Source organism: Elephas maximus, chromosome 17 (assembly GCF_024166365.1).
Source record: "Elephas maximus indicus isolate mEleMax1 chromosome 17, mEleMax1 primary haplotype, whole genome shotgun sequence".
NCBI classification, from domain to species: Eukaryota; Metazoa; Chordata; class Mammalia; order Proboscidea; family Elephantidae; genus Elephas; species Elephas maximus.
The window spans coordinates 50,019,791-50,045,477 of record NC_064835.1 but is presented as its reverse complement, the minus strand read 5'-3'; the positions used below and the strand labels follow the sequence as shown (position 1 = coordinate 50,045,477).

At 40.6% G+C, this 25,687-nt stretch overlaps 1 protein-coding gene across 3 annotated transcripts in view; it reads left to right on the top strand.

The window, feature by feature from the left end:
• DNAH6 (dynein axonemal heavy chain 6) overlaps positions 1–25,687 on the top strand; it is a 315,642-nt gene that overhangs the window by 145,275 nt on the left and 144,680 nt on the right. For 2 of the 3 annotated variants that reach the window (XM_049856188.1, XM_049856190.1), the window contains exons 30-37: positions 1,633–1,770; positions 5,115–5,282; positions 8,581–8,729; positions 10,192–10,299; positions 13,993–14,548; positions 15,182–15,304; positions 23,059–23,241; positions 23,784–23,927. In XM_049856188.1, coding sequence (XP_049712145.1) covers positions 1,633–1,770; positions 5,115–5,282; positions 8,581–8,729; positions 10,192–10,299; positions 13,993–14,548; positions 15,182–15,304; positions 23,059–23,241; positions 23,784–23,927 — 1,569 coding nt within the window. The remainder of the gene's footprint in view (positions 1–1,632; positions 1,771–5,114; positions 5,283–8,580; positions 8,730–10,191; positions 10,300–13,992; positions 14,549–15,181; positions 15,305–23,058; positions 23,242–23,783; positions 23,928–25,687) is intronic. The other variant, XM_049856189.1, reaches the window with a different exon arrangement.

Below are 25,687 nucleotides of genomic sequence, written 5' to 3'. Positions count from 1 at the left end.
CTGCGTTGATTTTGATTCATAGCAACCCCTTAAGACAGGGCAGAACTGCACCACAGGGTTTCCAAGGAGCGGTTGGTGGATTTGAACTGCCGAAATTTGGTTAGCAGCTGTAGCTCTTAACCACTGTGCCACCATGGCTCCAGAAAAACCCTATACATGCCCAATAATAAGGATTTTCCGTCTAAGGTGGCATCTTTCAGTGGGTTTCACTCCTGGGTGGAGCTGTCTTTCCCTTATGTTTGAATCTCAGTGACTGATGTGGAGGTCTGGAATCATCTCAAACTCTGCTTTCCTTGTCCCCCAGATCTGTTGCCTTCTCTGGAATGCCCGCCCCCCCCCCCCCCACCCAGGCAGATATCTCCCTTTCTCTAAAGGACAGTCCTTGGGTTTTAGCCTGATGGGAGGAAATCATTGCTGGCAATCTCAAGAGCCCTGCTGGGGTCGGGGAAGGAAAGGACAAAGGTGAGGAGCCGCCCACAAACCTGGCTTGTTCCAAATGCTGGTCTTTGTCTAATCTCTGAAGTAGCTCCAGGAGCCTGAGCTGCTTCCCTTGCTTGTGTTGATGTTGGGTTTGGAGTTTCTTCGAGGCCACAATAAGAGACAATTCTTCCTTCTGTTGTTTTGGGTTGCAGTTTGCCCTTCTCGGCTACATATACCAATTTGTTCCTATGTACTTCTCATTTTCCCTAATTTTTTCCCAAACTTTCTTCCTGTTGCTAGTCCATTTCCATTTGTTTTTATCAGCAGGTAGAGGCATAAGCATGAGAGAGACACACAGGAACTCCAGCTTTCTGTGATTTCAGGGGATTTGGAAGGAAGAGAGGTAGTAGTATATGCTCAGTTTAACCACCTTGACACGAGAAAACCATTAGCTGTATTTTCAACAGAGATATAGTGTGATGCAATATTTGTATGAATGCTTAAAAACTCAAGTCTCTGAAGAAAGGTGGGCATTTCCATAAACACCACAAATAAGTATTCATTCTCCTCTGCCATTAGGATTCTGCTATAGAAGAAATTAAGAACCACTACCCTAAGCTGTGGAAACCCTGGTGGTATAGTGGTTAAGGGCTATGGCTGCTAACCAAAAGGTTGGCAGTTCAAATCCACCAGCCACTCCTTGGAAACCCTATGGGGTAGTTATACTCTGTCCTATAGCATTGCTATGAGTCAGAATTGACTCAATGGCAATGGGTTTGGTTTTTAAGTTTTGCAGCTATGCTTCTGCTCAGTAGCTCCTGTGTGCTGTCTATAATGCCTTGAAAAGACAATGAAAGTTTCCATTAGTAAAATTTTCATGCTTTTAAGTCCTTAGGTTTGTCTAGTCCATGTGACAGATTCTTTGAGAGCCTGCCAAGTATTCCAGAGGCCAATGGAGGTTATGAAAAAGAAGGAAAACTGGCCGGGTTGTAATTTTATTTAAAAATAAAATGAGGTTCACATCATTTAAGGCAAAAAGACCTTTCCTTTTGTAGAAAGGTGCTGACTTCTAACATAGCCCATTGTTCACATAAAACTATTGCTTATTTGCAGGTCCCACCTCTTTTCTTTTTCAATATTTCATCTTGAAATGTAAGTTTTGAAGAAGCTGAAATATGCAGGACAAAGTTAACAACATTATTGTGATTTTAGATGATGGGGCGCTTCTTCAGTGGTTTGGCCCAGTCAGGGGCCTGGTGCTGCTTTGATGAATTTAATCGAATTGACATAGAAGTTTTGTCGGTCATCGCACAGCAACTCATTACCATTAGGAATGCCAAAGCCGCAAAGGTAGGCAAACTGTCTACGGGGGTTGCTTTTTTAACGTTTGCAATTAATTTGCAGGATTGCATTGGTGGTTCTGTGGTAGAATTCTTGCCTTCATGCAGGAGACCCAGGTTCCATTCCCAGCCAGTGCACCTCAAGCGCAGCCCCACCCGTCTGTCAGTGGGGACTTGTATGTTGCTACAATGTTAAAAAGGTTTCAGCAGAGCTTCCAGACTAAAAGAGACTAGAAAAAAAGGCTACTCCTGGAGTCAGCCAATGAAAACCCTATGGATCACAACGGTCAGATCCGCAATTGATCATGGGGATGGTGCAGGACCAGGCAGAGTTTTGTTGATTTTACATGGGGGTCACATGAGTCAGGGGCTGACTTGGCGGCAGCCAACAACAAGTTACTTACAGAATGTTGCATTGTAGGAGGGACAGTGCTAACTTTGGCCAGTCTAGTCCATGTTTCCAGTATAATGGGTGAGTACTATAGCAACAGGACTTAACTGGGTGAATTAACTCCTCATCAGGCAATACAGGAAAAAAGAGCTGCCTGTCAGACGCTGTGCTGGGACCTGAGGATACAGAGCCTGTGAGACTCAGTCCCTGCCCTTAAGGAATTCTGCCCTACCTCAACTTCAACAAATACACACACACACACACATACCCCAGATGCACTCACACTTTGTTCCTCTGTCCTTCATCTCCTGTTTTCCTCCTCACCATTCTTGTTCTTGCTTTTGGCATTTACTTCTCCACTAGGTTTCCCTAACGCTGCTGCTTCTGGGCTCCACTGCCTTCGTCACAGCCCCCAGGCTCAACCTGTTGTTGCTGTTGTTGTTAGGTGCTGTTGACTCAATTTTAACTTATGGTGATCCCATGTGACGGAGTAGAACTGCCTCATAGTGTTCCCTAGGCTGTAAACTTTACGGGAGCAGATTTCGAGGTCTTTCTCCACAAATCTGCTGCGTGCGTTTGAACCACCAGCCTTTCAGTTAGCAGCTGATCTTAGTGCTGTGGAAATGGGGAAGGAGTCCTGGGGAATCCAAAAGGATCTTGGCTCTCTAGAGCTCTCTGGATTGGAAAATCCAAGGAACGTGGGGTCAGATTAAGATGCTGAAGTGACCCAGTTTTTTAAAATTTGTTTTACCCCCATGTGACCAATGGAGAAGGGCTTTTGTATCCAGAAGCTGATGGCAGTGAAGGATGAGACCAAGGCCCCTTCAACTCTGCGTTGTCCTTCTGAGATGTGGTCATAAGATCACCAAAGGGTAGAACTGGTGGTCTGCCTATACACACCAGCACAGCCTCGCCAGTCATGTAATATTTAAATAGCCACTGCTCTGAGGCCCTCACATGCCTGCACCTTCTCCCCTAACAGCCCAGCCGTGGGGGTTGATCCTGGCACAGCCAGGAGACCTCTGGACCCAGCTCTAGCTCTATGGATAGAGAGCATTCTCATTGGAAGGTGCTCTGCTGAAGAGTTGTTATATATTTTTTTTATCACTTTAGCCAAAGAAAGCAAGTTGTAGAACAAATAAAAAGAAAATAGGAATTGGCCTTTGATGAGCTGCTAAATTGTACAAGTTCCAATGATATGTACTTATTTCCTCTTCACACCAAACCAATGTGAAGTAGGTAGAATTTTCTCCAGTTTTAGGTGAAAAGGGTTCATAGAAGTTAAATATTTCTACGTACACCGTAGAACCAAGACGTGAAGCTAAATCAGTAGGACCCTAAAGTCCCAGCCCCTTCAGATATGCACCGTCCTGCTTCCCACTTTCTCTGGGGAGGCCTGTATTAAATGCAAGGATTTCCAGATATAGCTTCCAAAGCTCCTAAATCATTATCACCTTGCTGAGCAATTGGCTGAGAACAAAATATGGGGAATAAGGAGGGAGGGACCAGAGAGCATGGAGACAGGACTGAAATGTTGCCAATTAGAGGGCAGTCGTGTGAGGTAAAAGGAAGGTAGAAGAACATCTGCAACCAACCACACCCCAGCCTCAACATTGCCACTAGCCAGGCAAGATATTTGGAGTGGACATATGCCCCGGAACAGATGAAGAAACTAAAGCACAGAGATTTGGAGGTCTGAAGAACACAAACAGGCATTTAGCTGAAGCAGGACTGGTCTCCAGTTGCAGCAGCCAGTGGTCTGTCCTCCAGCCTATGATGCATCTCTCCGGCTCCACCCTCGTCTTCCCTGTGCTCCTTCGTCTGTTAACGTTGCCTCCAGGAGCCCATCTCTGAGTTCGCCTATTACTATCAACCCCAGAATCTAAGATATCACCAAGCCCCCTTAATTGTATCTGCTAGTTGCCTGTCAAGTCCATGCCTTCAGCTCCATTCCCACTGATACCTTCTTAATTCTGACTATCATCACCTCCCAAAGAATAATTCCTTACTGGTTTCTCTGTCCATAGCATGTCCAACCTCTCCACTGCCGTTTTTGATCCAATCACTGTGCTCAAAATTCTTAGCTTTCCGCCATCCATGGGACAAAATCTAAATCCTTTAGCCTACTGTACAAGACTCTATACTCAGGCTCCAGCCTCCACCCTTTCCACTGGAACTTTACCCTTCGGCAGAGCGAATCGCTGGTCATTCCTTGAACATGAAGTGCTGTTTCTTGCTCCTACTTCCTTGCCCGAAATGGCTGCAACTGCTTATTTACCTGAATTGCCTCTCTTCTTTCTTCATGCCTCAGGCAGGCTTCCCTCCTCTCCCTTTGCTCTCTACAGGCTTTGCACACACGTCCACTGTAGCGTCTCTTGCACTGTATGATCGCGGTTTCCAGGTCTCACTCCACACAGCAAGCCTGGGAGCTTCTTGAGGGCTAAGCAGTGAGTCTCCTTCAGCTCTGTACCTCCAAGCCTTACCCAGTGCCTCGCCTGCAACAGGTGGTCAACAAATGTTTGCTGTTGAGTAAAAGTGAGGGTTGGTGCCAAAGATGATGACAGTGAGGCCTCAACACCCAAGGAATAAGACCAGATTGGGATTTCTTGGGAAATATCAGAAAGTAGGGATGCAGAACGTTTAGTGGCCATTAAGTCTAAGTGGAATCGAGAAGGCTCAGCAAAAGATACTGAGGCTCTGGAAGATTTCAGGACTAGCCCAGGAAGGAAGAGAGTTTGGACACGCAGGGGCAAGGAGCAGAGAGCATGGAACAACCCAGAAGAGACTGGGAACAGGCAGGACAGTCAGGAGAGAAATGCTCCCCATTGTCAGACAGCAGGATTGATTATTCTGTACTTGAATGGGACTTTACACAAGTTTTATATTCGAGTAGTAATATATATGTAAGAATTTACCAATGTCTGGAGATGTGTTAACTTGTACTTTCTCTTGTCTTTAAACAGCTCTCTAGATTCATGTTTGAGGGGAGAGAAATAAAGCTGGTTATGACTTGCGCAGCCTTCATCACAATGAATCCTGGATATGCAGGCAGAACCGAATTGCCAGATAATCTGAAAGCCTTGTTCAGACCGTTTGCCATGATGGTTCCAAATTATGCCTTGATTGCAGAGGTGAGCTTCACATTACAAAGGAGCAAAACTTAAAGCTTGTTTAATATACGTATGATTCTATCACGGTAGAAAGTTTCCTTTATGAATGCACCCTGGTTATGGTTTCACATTACTGTTTATATTTAAGTGTAAGTTTTTTTAAGATTGTTATCATAGAGAACATTTTGGTCTGTATTTGGTTTTTGCTGTTTTATTTGCTTCTGTATCCCTAGTGCCCAAAATGGTGCCTGAAATATAGTAGGCCCCTAAAACTGGAATAAATAAATGATTTTAATTAACCAGTTTATTGGGGTTTATTAGTTCATCTCTAGGAATTAAAATGTCTGTGTTAGTTCTAAAAATACTGTATTATTCTCACTTGTCTTTACCCATGATGTTTTATTAGAGCCAAGGGGTAGTGTAGAAGCAGTACTAATTGCTATGATCAAGGGTAGGGATTGGTTTGTAAGTTTATATCACCTTAGTCAAAAAATGTTGTTGTTGTATGCCATCTAGTCAATAACTGCTCCACAGGATTTCCAAGCCTGTAATCTTTACGGGAGCAGATTGCCACATCTATCTCCCATGGAGCAGCTGGTGGGTTTGAACCATTGACCACTTGGTTAGCAGCTGAGAGGTTAACCACTGTGCCACCAGGGCTCCTTAGTCAAAAAATAAAACAAAACACGCCTGTTGCCGTTGATTTGATTCCAGCTCATAGTGAACCTATAGGACAGAGTAGAACTGACACTTAGGGTTTCCAAGGAGTGGCTGGTAGATTTGAACTGCTGACCTTTTGGGTTAGCAGCTGAGAGCTCTTAACCACTGTGCCACGAGGGTTAATCATTAAATAATTAGCTTAATGATTTAAACTGGTTCTTGTTCCTTCATACTAGTGAAGAATCACTGTATTTAAATTTTACGTGTGTTTTTTATGACAGGTTTTATTGAGGTATAATATATATACGGTGAAGTGCACAGATCGTAAGGCTACAACTCAGCTGATTTTTACACATGTATTTACCTATCTGACACCAAGATCAAAGCATAGGACATTTCCAGGACTCCAGAAAGACTCCTTGCGCTCAGTGCCGCATTCACAACAAGGGACTCTACCCCTTTAAGAACAGAATTTCTCAGAAAGCACAAACGAAAAGGCCCTTGATGAATTTGTTTATAAACAATAGCCAGAGTTAGTTTTTTGCCTGTGTGCAAATATATTTGATAATCTGAAGTAATTTTCCTGTGGTAACAACTAATTCTAAATATTCTTCTATACGAAGCGAAGCAAACAATTGCTTAAGAATAGATCATTCCAAATCCTATCATTAGAAAAATTGCAACTTTTATTAGTATAATGCTTATAGCATCTCATGGTTCCCCAGAATCCTCTTTGGGCACAGTGGGTGGTATCTTATTCATCTAGTGCTGCTATAACAGAAATATGACAAGTGGATGGCTTTAACAAAGAGAAATTTATTTTCTCACATTTTAGTAGGCTAAAAGTCCAAATTCAGGGCACCAGCACCAGAGGGAGGCTTTCTCTTTCTGTCGGCCTTCTCATCAATCTTCCCCCAGACTAGGAGCTTCTCCATGCAGGGACCCCGGGTCCAAAGGACGTGCTCTGCTCCCAGGACTGCTTTCTTGGTAGAATGAGGTCCCCGCTCTCTGCATGCTTCCCTTTCCTTTTTGCCTCTTGAGAGATAAAAGGTGGTGCAGGCCACACCCCAGGGAAACTCCCTTTACATTGGATCAGGGATGTGACCTTAGTAAGGGTGTTACAATCCACCCTAATCCTCTTTGACATAAAATTACAATCACAGAATGAAGGACAACCACACAATACTGGGAATCATGGCGCAGCCAAATTGATACACACATTTTTGGGGGGACATAATTCAATCCATGACAGGTGGTAAACAGGTGAGGTAGATGGTGTCATCACTCTTGACCCTCTCTGTGGGCCAGGAAGATAAATGGCTGACCTGCTCGTTGTCCCAGGACTGGTAGGAAGAAAACCTGGTTTAGAGCTCAGTCCATTACTTTGTTTATATCCCATGCTGTGTCCTGTTGCTATATTACCCAGGAATTAATTGGAGGAATTTAAAAATCCAGTCTTCTGAGGGCTACTCCTATTGTTCTTACAGATTGGATGAACCAGGTCTGTCATCAGTAAATATTTTTAATCATCTACTGTGTGTACCCAAAACCCAGTGCTGTCGGGTCGATTCCAACTCATAGTGACCTTATAGGACAGAGTAGAACTGCCCCATACAGTTTCCAAGGAGCGCCTTGTGGATTGGAACTGCCAACCCTTTGGTTAGCAGCCGTAGCACTTAACCACTACGCCACCAGGATTTCCACTGTGTGCACAGGGCTGTGCAAATCAGTAGTGATAGCGTAGTAAACAAAACAGACACCAGTAAGGAATCTCTGCATCATTTCAAGTCCTGCTTCTGAGGCCAACTGCAGTGTTTCTGGTAGATTCTGGATTGGGGGAAAGGCAAAAGCCCACCTCCATTGTCAAAGACACTAGGCATCCTCCAGTTTACTTAACCAAGGATGCAGAAACTTGTCAGAAGCAAAGTAGCCTCACAGGGCAGGAGACCAAAAAAGAAAAAACTAAGCCCATTGCCATCAAGTCAATTCCAACTCATGGTAACCCCGTGTGTTTCAGAGCAGAACTGCTTCCTAGGGTTTTCTCGGCTGTAATCTTAATGGAAGCAGATCACCAGGCCTTTCTTCTGTGGTATCACTGGGTGGGTTCAAACCACTAACTTTTAAGTTAGAAGTCAAGTGCAAATTGCTTGCACCACCCAGAGACCTTATGGGGCAGGGGAGAGACTGCTAATCATTGCATACCTTCCCTTGACTCCAGGGAGCTTAAAGGGAACACATTGCTATCACTGATACTGTCCCCCAGTGTGACGTTCCTCCTAGATTAGAGAAGCTCAATTCTTGCTACAACATTGGCCTTATGTAGTCAGGCCTGATCACACCATTTCACCTCTGCAGTGTGAACATTTTCAGTCATTGGCCCTGATGCTTCTTGAAGCAAATGTCACCAACATAACATCTTCATCAAGAGAGAGAAAGAATTGGTGCCCAGGTGTCCCCATGCAATATCCCACCTTCCGCCTTCCAACGCACAGGAAACCGTTTGCCCCTCAATCTTTATAGTTACATTCTTTTGTTAAATGATATAACAACTTGGAGAGGTACAATACCTACAGTAAATTTTGAACATGCTGGTATTATGCTAATGTATTAGACTATCAATATAATATAATAAATATTGCATCATACTTTCCTTTTCTAGGTAATTCTATATTCTGAAGGATTTGAGTCCAGTAAAATATTGGCAAGAAAAATGACTCAGATGTATAAACTCTGCAGCGAGCAGCTCTCTCAGCAGGATCACTATGACTTTGGCATGAGAGCCGTGAAGTCTGTACTGGTCATGGCTGGGTAAGAAACCAAAGAGGTAAAAAGTGAAATGCCAAATCACATAATCAGTGAACTAAATGGGAAATTCACAGGAGACTTTTTGAACGACGTCTGGTGGATAGTAACCGATTAATGCACGTCAGCTTCCTCTCCTGTCATCCTTCTCTCCCCTATACCCCCACATCCCAGTGAACTGAGGTGTCTCTCCTCACCCCGCCAAAGTTTTCCACTGTGCGACCCTCAGGCTGACCCTGAGTCCCAACTAGACTTTGACCAACTTTCAGGTCCACAGGAGCTCATCAGATACATTGGGTTTAAGTGTACAAAAACCTTTACTACCACAGGAGAGGATGGCTAGACTTAAAAAGTACAGTTTGTTATTCATATTCAATAAGGCAAATCATACATGTCGCCTGACAAAGCCTTTAGCGTTCATTATTCCATCTTCAGTTCAGGCTTCCACCATGGGCTTCACCTCTATTTTTACAGAATGGTCCAGGACCGAGCTTTATAGTTTCTAGTACAGCAAGAGTCTTTCCTGTTTCACCCCCCAGCTTTTCTCTTCATAACTCCTTCAGACTACTACCTCTGGATCTCCACCTTGTCCAGAGTCCTCCAAAGCAACTCTTTTGTCTCTAGTCCTTTCTGTCGGCCTCACTGGCTCAGTCTTCGCATATCCAGGGCCTCTCTGTCTGGCCCTGTATCACTAGGCTCTGCACAGATCTTCCTTTTTTTTTTACCCTTTTCTTTTTTTTAACCTCCCAAATTCAGTATTTCTCCTTTTTATAGGCTTGCCATTTAAGGCATACTAAGAGGTTTGGATACACTAGTGTTCAAAGAACCAAGTACAGACCCGTGGGAGAGACAGACGAATGAGCAGTCATCTGGGAGCTATGTGCTGGGGGCATTGATAGGGCTGTGCCGGAGGTTCCCTGAGAATGGGAACAGAGGAGCTCCCTAGAGGAGGGAGAACTGGGCTGGGCTTTGAAGGGGAAATACGAGTTAGTGGGAAATAGAGCAGCATAGCATTCTGGGCAGAGAGAAAAGAAAGGCACAAGAAAATGAAACATCATGAGGGAAGCCAAAAAAACCAAACACATTGCCATCGAGTAGATTCCAACTCATTGCAACTCTATAGGACAGAGCAGAACTGCCCCATAGAGTTGCCAAGGAGCAGCTGGCAGATTCGAACTGCCAACCTTTTGACGAGCAGTCATAGCACTCAACGACTACGCCATCAGGGTTGGATGCAGGGAACTGTAAATTCAGTTTGGATGAAGTGTGAATTAATCGGGGTTGGGGGTGGGGAGTGTTAAGAAGACATCTTTGTTATTCCCCCAAGGCTGTGTTCCAGCAGGAATCTATAGGGGCAGCTCTCCACAGCTGTCTACACACAGAATCCCTGACCCACAAAAAGGATTTGGAAAACCACGTTTTGTCGTATTTTCTCATAATATCATCTGAAATATTCTTTTGAATTTAGGTCTTTAAAAAGAGAAAACCCAAACCTGAGTGAAGATGTGGTATTGATAAGAGCATTACGAGATTCCAACTTGCCAAAATTCCTTACAGATGACGCTCTTCTGTTCAGGTAATTTTCTAGATGTTTCAGAATAAAGCATAGCTATCGTGTGGAGGTAAAAGATAGCCTTATGTTCAATTACTTCTGTCTCTAACAAGGTAAAAACTTTTTCATCTCTTCCAGAGATATTTATTGCAGTTTGCAAAATACTAGTTTAAAATAAAGATTATGAAATTTTAACACTATTTCACTTAATTTTTTCAAAATATTGATCACTAGGCTGTATGCTACACAAATTGGTATTTGGTTACAACCTTCTGACCTCAGAGAAACTCATAACTTTGGCAAAAACCAGACTTGAGGTTTAACATAAATATGATTCCTTTTATCTATTTCTTCATTTATTATTTGTTTATCCAAGTTATACATGTTCATAGTTCTAAAAAAAATAGTTTTACAAATTAAAAAAAAAAGACCGAAAAACCTTGGCTTGAGTCAACTCTGACTCGTGGTGATCCATTTGGTTTTCAGCGGCTGTGGTCTTACAGAAGTAGATTGCAAGGCCTTTCTTCTGAGATGCCATTGGGTGAATTCAGACCACCAACCTTTTGGTTAGCAGCCAAGTGCAAACCATTTGCACCACCCAGAGACTCCTGAGATATTGTTGAGGCCACTATCCAATAGAGGGAGCCAGGGGGCTCATCATGTATTTAATGCTCTGTTTTCAGTATGGTGTTCTTACCTTGGGCTGTACCTGCTGTCCCCCAGCTTAGGGCAGCTGCCCAGCTTGTGGGTTAGTAAGCAGATCTGAAGGTCTAATAGCATGAAGAGCAGACTTGCAGCCAATCCTCCTGTTCTCAACTTCACAGTCAAGCCTAATTTCATGTACACCTAGTGTTGCCAATTCCTGAGGCTTTCTCAAGACTAATTTTTTCCCCCGCTGCCAACTTAGGTTTCAGGTCTCTGCTGTGTCAATTCTCTAATTTCTCAGATAAGTCAGTTCTTTTACTCAGTGCATTAATAGACTGGTTTCAGATGTACTGTGCAGGTTGTTAACTTGGGAGTGTGATATAAACTCAGACATCTGGCAGTTGGGTAGGCCTTGGGCTATTTCTAAGGATAGACTAACCACTCTTTGTCCTGTGTACCAGAAGAGGAGTATGTGATAGGTCGTCCTACAAGATGGGGTCGACAAGGTGTCTAGATGCAGGACGGCTTAAAAAGAGCTTTATGCTCTTTCCTAAGACAGAGGAGAGTAAGGCTTCTGGCAGTAGAGCCACCACAGCTAAGCCGCTGTCACCTGTGTTGGCTGGCTGCTGGGACACCTAATGTCCCTTTTGCTTTCTGGAGTGCAAGACACTTTGTGTTACAATGACTTTACCCAAACTGGTGTTCCCACTGGAGTGACTTCTCTTGCCTCACTTCCCACATACTTTCCTCCCATCTTTCAGCCTAGAAATTGTTTATGTCTAGAAATTCTTTTCCTATGAGACAATAAATATTCACTTTTATTTCCTTCTCGTTTTTGATGACTTACTTTTATATCTAACTTTAGTTGTAATTTGTTTTGAAATATAATAAGTATGATAAGTATCATCTTATGCAGGACAATGAGCTGTCCTCCTTTGATTAGTGATGCTTTCTTTGTCACAGATTGAGTTTACACGCACACATACACGTGCACACACACACGTGTAGATCTTGCTTTTGGGATAGCTCCTCTCTGTCCTGTCAAGCACCCCAAGGTCTTAACTCATGTCAAGGCGTCATCTGTTCAGACTGCAGTTTTCTCTACTTTCCTAAGGGACCAGTCATCTGTCTCCTTTTCATCTTCGAAAAATTTGTTCTCACTTTCTTTGTCTCTCCTTCTTTCATTTGTCCTTGTGTGGAATTATATGTCGGTTCCCTTTAATTCCCTTGCTTTCATTTAACCAAGTTAACATTTAGTTATCTGTGTTAGTGTCCCAGGGCTGCCGTAACAAAGTACCACAAACCTGGTGGCTTAAAACAACAGAAGATCATTGCCCCACACCTCTGGAGACTAAAGTCTGAAATCAAGACGTCAGGAAGACGATGCCCTCTCCAAAGGCTCTAGGCCAAGACCCTTCCTTGCTTCTTCCTGGATTCTGTTGGTTGCTGGCAGTTCACAGCTTTCCTTGGCTTGTAGACACATCACCCCATTCTCTGCCTCCGTCTCCACATGGCCGTCTTCCCTCTGTGTCTGTGTCTCTTCTCTTTTTATAAGGACACCATTCATATTGGATTACAGCCCACCTACTCCAGTATAATCTCATGTTAACTGATAACACCTTCAAAGACTCTACTTACAAACAAGGTCAGATTCACAGCTACTGGGAGTTAGGACTTCAGTATATCTTTCTGAGGCACAATTCAGTTCATAATAGTGTCTTGTTACGTACTTGTTACAACTAACTCAGTTAATATAAATGGATAGAAACTAAGTGAAAGACATCTCCACCAGCCCCCCAAACTCCACTCCTGCCTCCAACAATCACCTTACACCCAAGTATTTACACTTAATTGTTTGTTATTGGTTGAATTAAAAAAAAAAAAAGGTCAGATATATGGTTGATGCTTTTTTTCTGTTTAATGTTTAATTTTAAGATAATTGTAGATTCACGTGCAGGCATAAAATATAATACAGACAGATCCCGTCTTCCCTTTACTCAATTTCCCTCAATGGTAACATCTTGCAAAACTAAACTATATCACAACCAGAATATTGGCATTTATAGAGTCAAGATTCAGAACATTTGCATCACCAAAGGGACCCCTCGTGTTGCTCTTTGATAGCCACATCCACTTACCTCCTGCATCCACCCTCTCCTTAACCCCTGATAACCACTAATCTGGTGACCATTTTTAAGAATTCTGTCATTTCATGAGTGTCATATGCAGTAAAACTTGTGAAAGCTGGAACCTAGAAAAGTAGTGAGACTGCACCCTGTCAAAGGTGGAAAACTTGTGAGACCTGGAAAAACAAGGCAATTACTGTAAATAGAATCATACAGTATGTAACCTTTTGAGACTGGCCATTTTTGTTCAGCATAATTCTCTGGAGATTCACCCAGGTTGTTGCACTTGTCAGTAAGGGATCCTTCTTTTTCACTGAGTAGTATTCCATGATGGGGATATACCGTAGTTTGTTTAACCGTTCACTCATTGAAGGACATCTAACTTGTTACCAGTTTGGGGCTATTACAAGTAAAACTGCTATAGATGTTTATGTATAGTTTTTTTTTTTATAAACATGAATTTTTATTTCCCTGGGAATGTTTACTTTTTAAGAAACAGCTTGTTTTCCAGAGTGGCTGTACTATTTTGCATTTCCACCTACGATGTATGGTTGATCCAGTTTCCCTGCATCCTGTCAGCTTTTGGTGTTTTCACTGTTTTTAGTTTAGCCATTCCTATAGCTGGGTAGTGAGGTCTCATCATGGCATGCTTGGTACCATGCCACACACTTCACAGAAGTGTAAAAGATATTACCAACTCTCAAGAAGCTCTTTATGTACTTAGAAACATTGGTCTCATGAACAGAAAGCAAACAAAATCATACAAGTCATCAGAGAAATGGCCTGTCAGCACACAGGACAGACTGGTATTGTATATATTCAGTAGAAAATCAGATCAGTGATGATAAATAAGGCTCATTATAATCTTTAATCAATTCATTGGAACAAACGTGGGAAAATATCAGTGACCAGTGGTTCCTAACTGGTTTTGTTTTTGTTTTGTTAGTGGAATCATATCTGACCTTTTTCCTGGAGTCCTAATTCCGGAGCACGATTATGGTATTTTGCAGTCAACAATTATAGATGTCATGACCAGACAAAATCTCCAACCCGAGCTATGTATGGTGAAAAAAGTCATACAGTTCTATGAAACTATGTTAGTGAGGCATGGTGTTATGCTCGTTGGGCCAACAGGAGGTGGTAAGACCACAGTTTACCAAATACTAGCAGAAACTTTAGGGAATTTGCAAAAACTTGGTATAGACAATCCCTTTTACCAGCCAGTTAAAACATACGTTCTTAATCCTAAATCAATTACAATGGGTGAACTATATGGCGAAGTAAATGCCATAACCTTGGAATGGAAAGATGGTTTGATGGCACTAAGCGTCCGAGCAGCTGTGAATGATACTTCAGAAGACCATAAGTGGATCATCAGTGATGGGCCAGTGGATGCTCTTTGGATTGAAAATATGAATACAGTGTTGGATGATAACAAGATGCTTTGCCTGGCTAACAGTGAGAGGATTAAACTCACACCTCAAATCCACATGCTTTTTGAGGTAAATGTATGCCTTGCTACAGAGTGAAATAATTTGTTAGGTTAGCATACCATCATTAAATTGTTTTTCCTCACACTGAGGTATCATTTACTATCTATAATACCTACTATGGTGTCTTGTTTATATATACTGGTGACTTTACATAATTTGGAATGCTAAGTAAAAAATAATCACCATATTTAATATGCATAAATTTGCCCACTACGGTGTGAACATTTGATGAAGGGATTGAAAGAGGGACATGGATCAGATACAGCTGCAAAGTGTTATGGAGGATACCACCCCTCCTCTATTCAGTCATCAAACACTGGTTGAATGCCTGCTCTGTGCTAGGTATTAGGCTAGTTGTTGGGATATAAGAATGAGCAGGAAATAAGAGAAAAGGAAAGAAACACCTATTCCCTCCCGTAAGAATTTGACCGTATCCTTCTATACTCTTGCTTACTTTTCACCTTATGCCTCACTCCCCTGTCCCTCTCCATTCCTGACTACTTATCACTTTCCCACTCCCTTGCACATAAATCCTTATTTAAAAAATTAATGTTAGCTTAAACTTTAAAACTGTGATTCATTAATACTGGAAAAAGGAAGAATCATATTGGCGGTTTCCTGTTCAACTTCCCTCAATTTTAGGTGCAAGACCTAAAGGTTGCCTCCCCTGCAACAGTCAGCCGATGTGGGATGGTGTTTGTTGATCCTGAAGAACTGAAATGGATGCCGTATGTTCAAACATGGATGAAGAGTATTTCTAAAAAAGTAAGTGCAACCAGATATCCCTCCCCAATCTAACCGTCTTCAGGGCCCACCCTGCCCTTGAGTGCCCAAATAGCAATAGGTAAGGCTCCCTTCTGCTTGATTGTGGGAATTTTACTGTGCAACCTAGTACCTCTCCCTAAGAATTCCCAAATATGGCCTCAGTATGGCCTGCCAGTCAGCCAAACCACCGTGGTTCCTGCCTACTTGTACCTGGATTCTCACCACACTGGTTCCTGTTAGTTACAAACCCCTTCCTGTGTCCTACAAAACACAGATAAGAACAGCGTGGGGCATTAAAAAGACTTGGCAGAAGGCTGGGGATAATGAAGAAAAAGAAAACTTAAACCCAGACACTAGCTGTCATTGTTATTAGGTTTTGAAAGCCCCTAATACCTCTGAGAGCCAGCGAGAGGAGAAAACCAGTTCACCTCCCACCACAATCTTAGCTTCATGACCCAGGACATATTCTAACCTCAGAGGTATAATTCCAGCCACAATGAAGGAAAGCTTTTACATGAACAATTCAGCCCCATATTGTCTTCTATACTCTCTCCGTTCCAAAATAGGATTTTGGCTTCATTTACCTCAGCTTAACAAGTGGTCCACTAAAATGTTTTTTCCATTCCACCCCAAAGTCGTCTTCTTCCTGGCCTTTCCCCCTCCGAAGATGAATCAGAAAACTACTGCTTTCCTCACTCTTAGGCATCAACATTTTAAGACTATCGTGGTCTACTGTCAGAGTACCTTATTAAAGGAAGTAATTGAGAATTTATCATGGACGATTGCAAGGTTTTAAACCTTCCTCGATTCATTTAAAAATATTTGAAATAACTCCTTCTACCTTGCATAGACCTTTGAAATTCTTTTCTTTTGGGGGGCGGGGCCAAGATGGCAGACTAGGTGGACGCTACCGCGGATCCCTCTTGCAACAAAGACTCGGAAAAACAAGTGAATCGATCACATACATAACAATCTACGAACTCTGAACAACAAACACAGACTTAGAGACGGAGAACGAACAAATACGGGCAGACAGCGATCGTTTTCAGAACTAGGAGCCAGCGTACCAGCTGATTACCTGGAAAATCTAGTTTCCCAGTGATGGCTCGGAGATAGCAGTCCATATCAAACCACATAAAGAAACAGACCATGACAGCTTCTCCAACCCCCCAAACAAAAGAATCAAAATCTTTCCCAAATGAAGATACAATCCTGGAATTATCAGATACAGAATATAAAAAACTAATTTACAGAATGCTTAAAGATATCACAAATGAAATTAGGATAAATGCAGAAAAAGCCAAGGAACACACTGATAAAACTGTTGAAGAACTCAAAAAGATTATTCAAGAACATAGTGGAAAAATTAATAAGTTGCAAGAATCCATAGAGAGACAGCATGTAGAAATCCAAAAGATTAACAATAAAATTACAGAATTAGACAACGCAAGAGAAAGTCAGAGGAGCAGACTCGAGCAATTAGAATGTAGACTGGGACTTTTGGAGGACCAGGGAATCAACTCCAACATAGCTGAAAAAAAATCAGATAAAAGAATTAAAAAAAAATGAAGAAACCCTAAGAATCATGTGGGACTCTATCAAGAAGGATAACTTGCGAGTGATTGGAGTCCCAGAACAGGGAGGGGGGACAGAAAACAAAGAGAAAATAGTTGAAGAACTCCTGACACAAAACTTCCCCGACATCATGAAAGACGAAAGGATATCTATCCAAGATGCTCATCGAACCCCATTTAAGATTGATCCAAAAAGAAAAACACCAAGACATATTATCATCAAACTTGCCAAAACCAAAGACAAACAGAAAATTTTAAAAGCAGCCAGGGAGAAAAGAAAGGTTTCCTTCCAGGGAGAATCAATAAGAATAAGTTCAGACTACTCAGCAGAAACCATGCAGGCAAGAAGGGAATGGGACGACATATACAGAGCACTGAAGGAGAAAAACTGCCAACCAAGGATCATATATCCAGCAAAACTCTCTCTGAAATATGAAGGCGAAATTAAGATATTTACAGATAAACACAAGTTTAGAGAATTTGCAAAAACTAAACCAAGACTGCAAGAAATGCTAAAGGAGGTTGTTTGGCCTGATGACCAATAATATCAGGTACCAGCACAATACAAGGTCACAAAACAGAACGTCCTGATATCAACACAACTCAAATAGGGAAAGCACAAAAACAAACAAATTAAGATTAATTCTAAAAAATAAATAAATAAACAAAATAATACACATAACAGGAAATCATGGAAATCAATAGATAAACGATCACAATAATCAAAAAGAGGGACTAAATATAGGAGGCATTGAACTGCCAGATGGAGAGTGATACAAGGCGATATAGAATGATACAAGTTAGGTTTTTACTTAGAAAAATAGGGGTAAATAATAAGATAACCACAAAAAGGAATATCAATTCCATAACTCAAGAAAAAAGCCAAGAAAAACGTAACGACTCAAAAAACATAAAGTTAAACATTATGAAAATGAGAATCTCACAATCTACTAAGAAAAACGTCTCAGCACAAAAAAGTATGTGGAAAAATGAAATGGCCAACAACACACATGAAAAGGCATCAAAATGACAGCACTAAAAACTTACTTATCTATCATTACGCTGAATGTAAATGGACTAAATACACCAATAAAGAGACAGAGAGTCACGGACTGGATAAAGAAACACGATCCATCTATATGCTGCCTTCAAGAGACACACCTTAGACTTAGAGACACAAACAAACTAAAACTCAAAGGATGAAAAAAATATATCAAGCAAATAATAAGCAAAAAAGAAGAGGAGTAGCAATATTAATTTCTGACAAAATAGACTTTAGACTTTAATCCGCAACAAAGGATAAAGAAGGACAGTATATAATGAAAAAGGGACAATTGATCGGGAAGACATAACCATATTAAATATTTACGCACCCAATGACAGGGCTGCAAGATACATAAATCAAATTTTAACAGAATTGAAAAGCGAGATAGACACCTCCACATTTATAGTAGACTTCAACACACCACTTTCGGAGAAGGACAGGACATCCAGTAAGAAGCTCAATAGAGACACGGAAGACCTACTTACAACAATCAACCAACTTGACCTCATAGACTTACACAGAACTCTCCACCCAACTGCTGCAAAATATACTTTTTTTTCTAGTACACATGGAACATTCTCTAGAATAGACCACATATTAGGTCACAAAACAAATCTTTGCAGAATCCAAAACATCAAAATATTACAAAGCATCTTCTCAGACCACAAGGCAATGAAGCTAGAAATCAATAACAGAAAAAATAGGGAAAAGAAATCAAATACTTGGAAAATGAACAATACCCTCCTGAAAAAAGACTGGGTTATAGAAGACATCAAGGAGGGAATAAGGAAATTCTTAGAAAGCAACGAGAATGAAAATACTTCCTATCAAAACCTCTGGGACACAGCAAAAGCAGTGCTCAGAGGCCAATTTATGTCGATAAATGCACACATACAAAAAGAAGAAAGAGCCAAAATCAGAAAACTGTCCCTACAACTTGAACAAATAGAAAGTGAGCAACAAAAGAACCCATCAGGCACCAGAAGAAAACAAATAATAAAAATTAGAGCTGAACTAAATGAATTAGAGAACAGAAAAACAATTGAAAGAATTAACAAAGCCAAAAGCTGGTTCTTTGAAAAAATTAACAAAATTGATAAACCATTGGCTAGACTGACTACAGAAAAACAGGAAAGGAAACAAATAACCCGGATAAGAAACGAGAAGGACCACATCACAACAGAGCCAAATGAAATTAAAAGAATCATTTCAGATTACTACGTAAAATTGTACTCTAACAAATTTGAAAACCTAGAAGAAATGGATAAATTCTTGGAAAAATACTACTTACCTAAACTAACACATTCAGAAGTAGATCAACTAAATAGACCCATAACAAAAAAAGAGATTGAAACGGTGATCAAAAAACTTCCAACAAAAAAAAGTCCTGGCCCAGACGGCTTCACTGCAGAGTTCTACCAAACCTTCAGAGAAGACTTAACACCACTACTACTGAAGGTATTTCAAAGCATAGAAAAAGACGGAATACTACCCAACTCATTCTATGAAGCTACCATCTCCCTGATACCAAAACCAGGTAAAGACATTACGAAAAAAGAAAATTTTAGACCTATATCCCTCATGAACATAGATGCAAAAATCCTCAACAAAATTCTAGCCAATAGAATCCAACAACACATCAAAAAAATAATTCACTCTGATCAAGTGGAATTTATACCAGGTATGCAAGGCTGGTTTAATATCAGAAAAACCATTAATGTAATCCATCACATAAATAAAACAAAAGATAAAAACCACATGATCTTATCAATAGATGCAGAAAAGGCATTTGACAAAGTTCAACACCGATTTATGATAAAAACTCTTACCAAAATAGGAATTGAAGGAAAATTCCTCAACATAATAAAGGGCATCTATGCAAAGCCAACAGCCAACATCACTCTAAATGGAGAGAACCTGAAAGCATTTCCCTTGAGAACGGGAACCAGACAAGGATGCCCTTTATCACCACTCTTATTCAACATCGTACTTGAAGTCCTAGCCAGGGCAATTAGGCTAGACAAAGAAATAAAGGGTATCCAGATTGGCAAGGAGGAAGTAAAGCTATCACTATTTGCAGATGACATGATCGTATACATGGAAAACCCTAAGGAATCCTCCAGAAAACGACTGAAACTAATAGAAGAGTTTGGCAGAATCTCAGGTTATAAAATAAACATACAAAAATCACTTGGATTCCTCTACATCAACAAAAAGATCACCGAAGAGGAAATAACCAAATCAATACCATTCACAGTAGCCCCCAAGAAGATAAAATACTTAGGAATAAATCTTACCAAGGATGTAAAAGACCTATACAAAGAAAACTATAAAACTCTGCTACAAGAAATTCAAAAGGACATACTTAAGTGGAAAAATATACCCTGCTCATGGATAGGAAGACTTAACACAGTAAAAATGTCTATTCTACCAAAAGCCATCTATACATATAACGCACTTCCAATCCAAATACCAATGTCATATTTTAAGGGGATAGAGAAACAAATCACTAATTTCATATGGAAGGGAAAGAACCCCCAGATAAGCAAAACATTACTGAAAAAGAAAAAGAAAGTGGGAGGCCTCGCTCTACCTGATTTCAGAACCTATTATACAGCTACAGTAGTCAAAACAGCCTGGTACTGGTACAACAACAGGCACATAGACCAATGGAACAGAATTGAGAACCCAGACATAGATCCATCCATGTATGAGCAACTGATATCTGACAAAGGCCCAGTGTCAGTCAATTGGGGAAATGATAGTCTTTTTAACAAATGGTGCTGGCATAACTGGATATCCATTTGCAAAAGAATGAAACAGGACCCATACCTCACACCATGCACAAAAACTAACTCCAAGTGGATCAAAGACCTAAACATAAAGACTAAAACGATAAAGATCATGGAAGAAAAAATAGGGACAACCCTAGGAGCCCTAATATAGGGCATAAACAGAATACAAAACATTACCAAAAATGATGAAGAGAAACCAGATAACTGGGAGCTCCTAAAAATCAAACACCTATGCTCATCTAAAGACTTCACCAAAAGAGTAAAAAGACCACCTACTGACTGGGAAAGAATTTTCAGCTATGACATCTCAGACCAGCGCCTGATCTCTAAAATCTACATGATTCTGTCAAAACTCAACCACAAAAAGACAAACAACCCAATCAAGAAGTGGGCAAAGGATATGAACACACATTTCACTAAAGAAGATATTCAGGCAGCCAACAGATACGTGAGAAAATGCTCCCGATCATTAGCCATTAGAGAAATGCAAATTAAAACTACGATGAGATTCCATCTCACACCAACTAGAATGGCATTAATCCAAAAAACACAAAATAATAAATGTTGGAGAGGCTGCGGAGAGATTGGAACTCTCATACACTGCTGGTGGGATTGTAAAATGGTACAACCACTTTGGAAATCCATCTGGCGTTATCTTAAAACAGTTAGAAATAGAACTACCATACAACCCAGAAACCCCACTCCTCGGAATATACCCTAGAGATACAAGAGCCTTCACACAAACAGATATATGCACACCCATGTTTATTGCAGCTCTGTTTACAATAGTAAAAAGCTGGAAGCAACCAAGATGTCCGTCAACGGATGAATGGGTAAATAAATTGTGGTATATTCACACAATGGAATACTACGCATCGATAAAAAACAGTGACGAATCTCTGAAACATTTCATAACATGGAGGAATCTGGAAGGCATTATGCTGAGCGAAATGAGTCAGAGGCAAAAGGACAAATATTGTATAAGACCACTATTATAAGATCTTGAGAAACAGAAAAAACGGAGAAGAACACATACTTTTGTGGTTACAAAGGGGGGAGGGAGGGAGGGAGGGAGAGGGCTTTTTATTGATCAATCAGTAGATAAGAACTGCTTTGGGTGAAGGGAAAGACAACACTCAATACAAGGAAGGTCAGCCTCGTTGGACTGGACTAAAAGCAAAGAGGTTTCCGGGATAAAATGAAAGCTTCAAAGGTCAGCAGAGCAGGGGCTGGGGTCTGGGGAACATGGTTTGAGGGGACTTCTAAGTCAATGGGCAAAATAATTCTATTATGAAAACACTCTGCATCCCACTTTGAATTGTGGCGCCTGGGGTCCTAAATGCCAACAAGTGGCCGTCCAAGATACATCAATTGGTCTCAACCCACCTGGAGCAAAGGCAAAGGAAGAACACCAAGCCCACACGACAACTAAGAACCCAAGAGACAGAAAGGGCCACATGAACCAGAGACCTACATTATCCTGAGACCAGAAGAACTAGTTGGTGCCCGGCCACAATCAATGTCTGCCCTGTTAGGGAGCACAACAGAGAACCCCTGAGGGAGCAGGAGACCAATGGGATACAGACCCCAAATTCTCATGAAAAGACCATACCTAATGGTATGACTGGGACTAGAGGAATCCCAGAGACAATGCTCCCCAGAACTTCTGATGACACAGGACAGGAACCATCCCCGAAGGCAACTCATCAGGCATGAAAAGGACTGGTCAGCGGGGGGGAGAGAGATGCTGATGAAGAGTGAGCTAATTAAATCAGGTGGACACGGGAGAGTGTGTTGGCAACTCTTGACTGGAGGGGGGGTGGGAAGATAGAGAGAGAGGGAAGATGGTAAAATTGGCACGAAACGAGAGACTGAAAGGGCTGACTCAATAGGGGGAGAGCAAGTGGGAGAAGGGAGTAAGATGTATGTAAACCTACATGTGACAGACTGATTGGAATGGTAAATGTTCACTTGAAGCTTAATAAAAATTAATTAAAAAAAATTCTTTTCTTTTATGTTTTTTCTCTTTCATTGTTCTTAGTTGTGACAGACATCGTCATCACGGAAGAGTACTTGAAATATATATGTTGACAGTTTAAGAAATAATTGTAAAATGAACACCTGTGTATGCACCGCCAGAGCAAGAAGCAGAATATTATTGCCACCAGAATCCCCTATGTGTCCCTCCTAGTCATAGAAGTTGGTTTTTTAAAATTTAACTTGTTTCATAGCTTGTGACTTTTCGAATATATTGAAATGTACAGATTTGAATCAACCTGTTTCCAAACTTAATTATATATCTTATGAAGTCTTGATAAAATAGTTTTGCTTTATTTTCAGCTGAATGAAGAAACCCAGGAATATATATTGAACCTTTTTCAGCGTTATGTTGATGATGGTTTAAATTTTATCCATAAAAAGTGCAGCCAAGCGATTCCCCAAGTCAACATCAGCAAAATTAGTACACTTTGTTGCTTATTGGAGTCTTTGATCCTTGCAAAAGATGGCATTAACTTGACAATGGTATGAAGGATTTTCTTACTGCTATGAAGCTGGGAAAATGAGGTTATTATGTAGATGCTTTGCAAATAACTCCAAATTTTCTATGATATGATCTTTTCTTTTTCAAATTAATTTTTCAGGGGACTGATGACTATGGTTGGGTGCACAGAAACTCACAGGTGGAAGGAGTGTTAGGCGCCCTCTAGTTTACTCCTCTCTTCAACGTTTCCATTCCCTCAGTCTTTGTCACGTTCCCTGTATGTGTCCATCCATCCAGCAGCTGTGTAAACAGCTTCATGCAGGCATCAAATGGAGTTGTAATAGCAGGTTGAAAGACAACCTTGGGATTCTTTTTCTGCATATACCTTGCCATTCGTTTTCAGGGTGTTCAAATATGTATGACTAAATGGAAACGCTGTTCTGCGGACCAACCCATGAAGGACTGTGCCTCTTTAAGAATATTTGAACCTAAAAGAAAGAAAAAAGTCTTTAGACTTCACAGTTTAGGATTCTTCCGATTTTTACTTATGAAATATTAAAACTGTTTATCTTTATTCTTTCAGGAACAAACAAAACTGAACACTGTACTATGTCAGACTTTTGTGTTCTGTTATTTATGGTCTGTGGGTGGAAACTTAACTGAAAACTACTGGGATTCTTTTGATACATTCATTAGAACCCAATTTGATGACAATCCTGATGCCAGGGTAAGAGCCAAATAAATTAAATTTTGACATGGTAATTCCGAATCATTAAAATTAAAATTTAAGACTGAAACTTTAAGAGCCCTAGTTTTACTGGAAATATATATTCTTGACTAAAGTGTTTTTAAACTGTTCAATTTTTTCCCAACCTTAGATAACATTATTAAATTAAACAAACAAACAAAAAATTAGAAGTCCTCTCCAGGCCATAAAAAGAGAGTAAGGTGTAAAAATATATAAAAATTCACTGTGATATTCCATACAATATCAAACTGTAGTTAGTAGATTTATTTTTCATAGTGAGATAAATTAGCAAGTCTAAAACTACTTGCTGTACATTCTAAGACTGAGTAAATGAATAAATATTTTGACAACAATGGCAGCCACATTTCTCACTGTTAGAAAAGGGATTTACAAATGTGGAAGGAGAAGGATTAGAATATACTTTCTCTTACTAGATTGGAACTAAAGGTATCAGTATGAACTCATGGCTTATTTTTAAATATGTATACATTAAAAAAAAAAAAAAAAACCTGTTGCCATCAAGTCAATTCCAACTCATAGTGACCCTACAGGACAGAGCAGAACTGCCCCATAGGGTTCCCAAGGCTGTAATCTTTACAGAATCAGGTTGCCACATCTTTCTCCCATAGAGCAGCTAGTAAGTTCAAACCACCGACCTTTTGGTTAGTAGCTGAACACTTAACCACTGTGCCACCAGAGCTCCTCTGTATACATATAAATGTATGAAAATGGGGCTAGCTAGCTAGATATCCATCCATACATAAATTTCATGGCACTGTGTGCCGAAAGGAACAAGAAGCAATGACACCTCTATAGCAATAAGCATAATTAATTCCTAAATACTCTTCTCCATTAAAGGGAAACAGGGCTCCTCAATAAATAGCTAATTCCAGGATGGGGCAGGGAAAGTATAAAATGAAAGTAGAACATCTTCTCATGCCAGATAGTAAAGAAGTGTTTAAAGAATGATGGAGATATGGGAAAATTTGAGCATTAAAATCAATAATGATAGCAATGGATTATAACTTGCTAAATAAAATAAAAATATGTGAATCCATACTGTTGTAATAAAAATATACATACATAAATTGGGGAGAAGGAAAAGCTCTTCCTTCCAGGAGAATGACAACTAATCTATGCAGAAGGAATGATGGGGTTACAAAGCTGTCATTTCGCAATAGTAATAGTTGATTTAGGCAGGAACCATCAATGGATGCTGCAACTAGTGGGTGAAAGTTTCATGAGAAACAGAATATTTATACAGTTTCAAAGTATCTCCCCACAAATTACTGATTATTTGCAAAGGCAAAAATACAGTAAAATCTGAAAAAAAAAAAAAAAAAAAACTTTACAGTAGAGAAAACTTTCAGGCACCACCTTATCTAGTGATCAATTTAACATCAGCGGTGTTGGGGCAAACCTGTGCCTCTGCATATGGTGCACTGAGAAGGAAATAACTTTGCTTCTGTGGTATTCCTTTAAAAAATGCATGACCTGAATCTAATCGTGAGCATACGCCTGGAAACCCCAAACTGAAGAGCAGTCTATAAAATAATCTGACCTGTTAGCTCAAGACTAGAACCATTCCTGAAGCCAACTCTTCAGACAGGGATTGGACTGGACTATAAGACAGAAAATGATACTAGTGAGGAGTGAGCTTCTTTGCTCAAGTAGTCACATGAGACTACGTGGGCAGCTCCTGCCTGGAGGGGAGATGAGAAGGCAGAGGAGGACAGGAG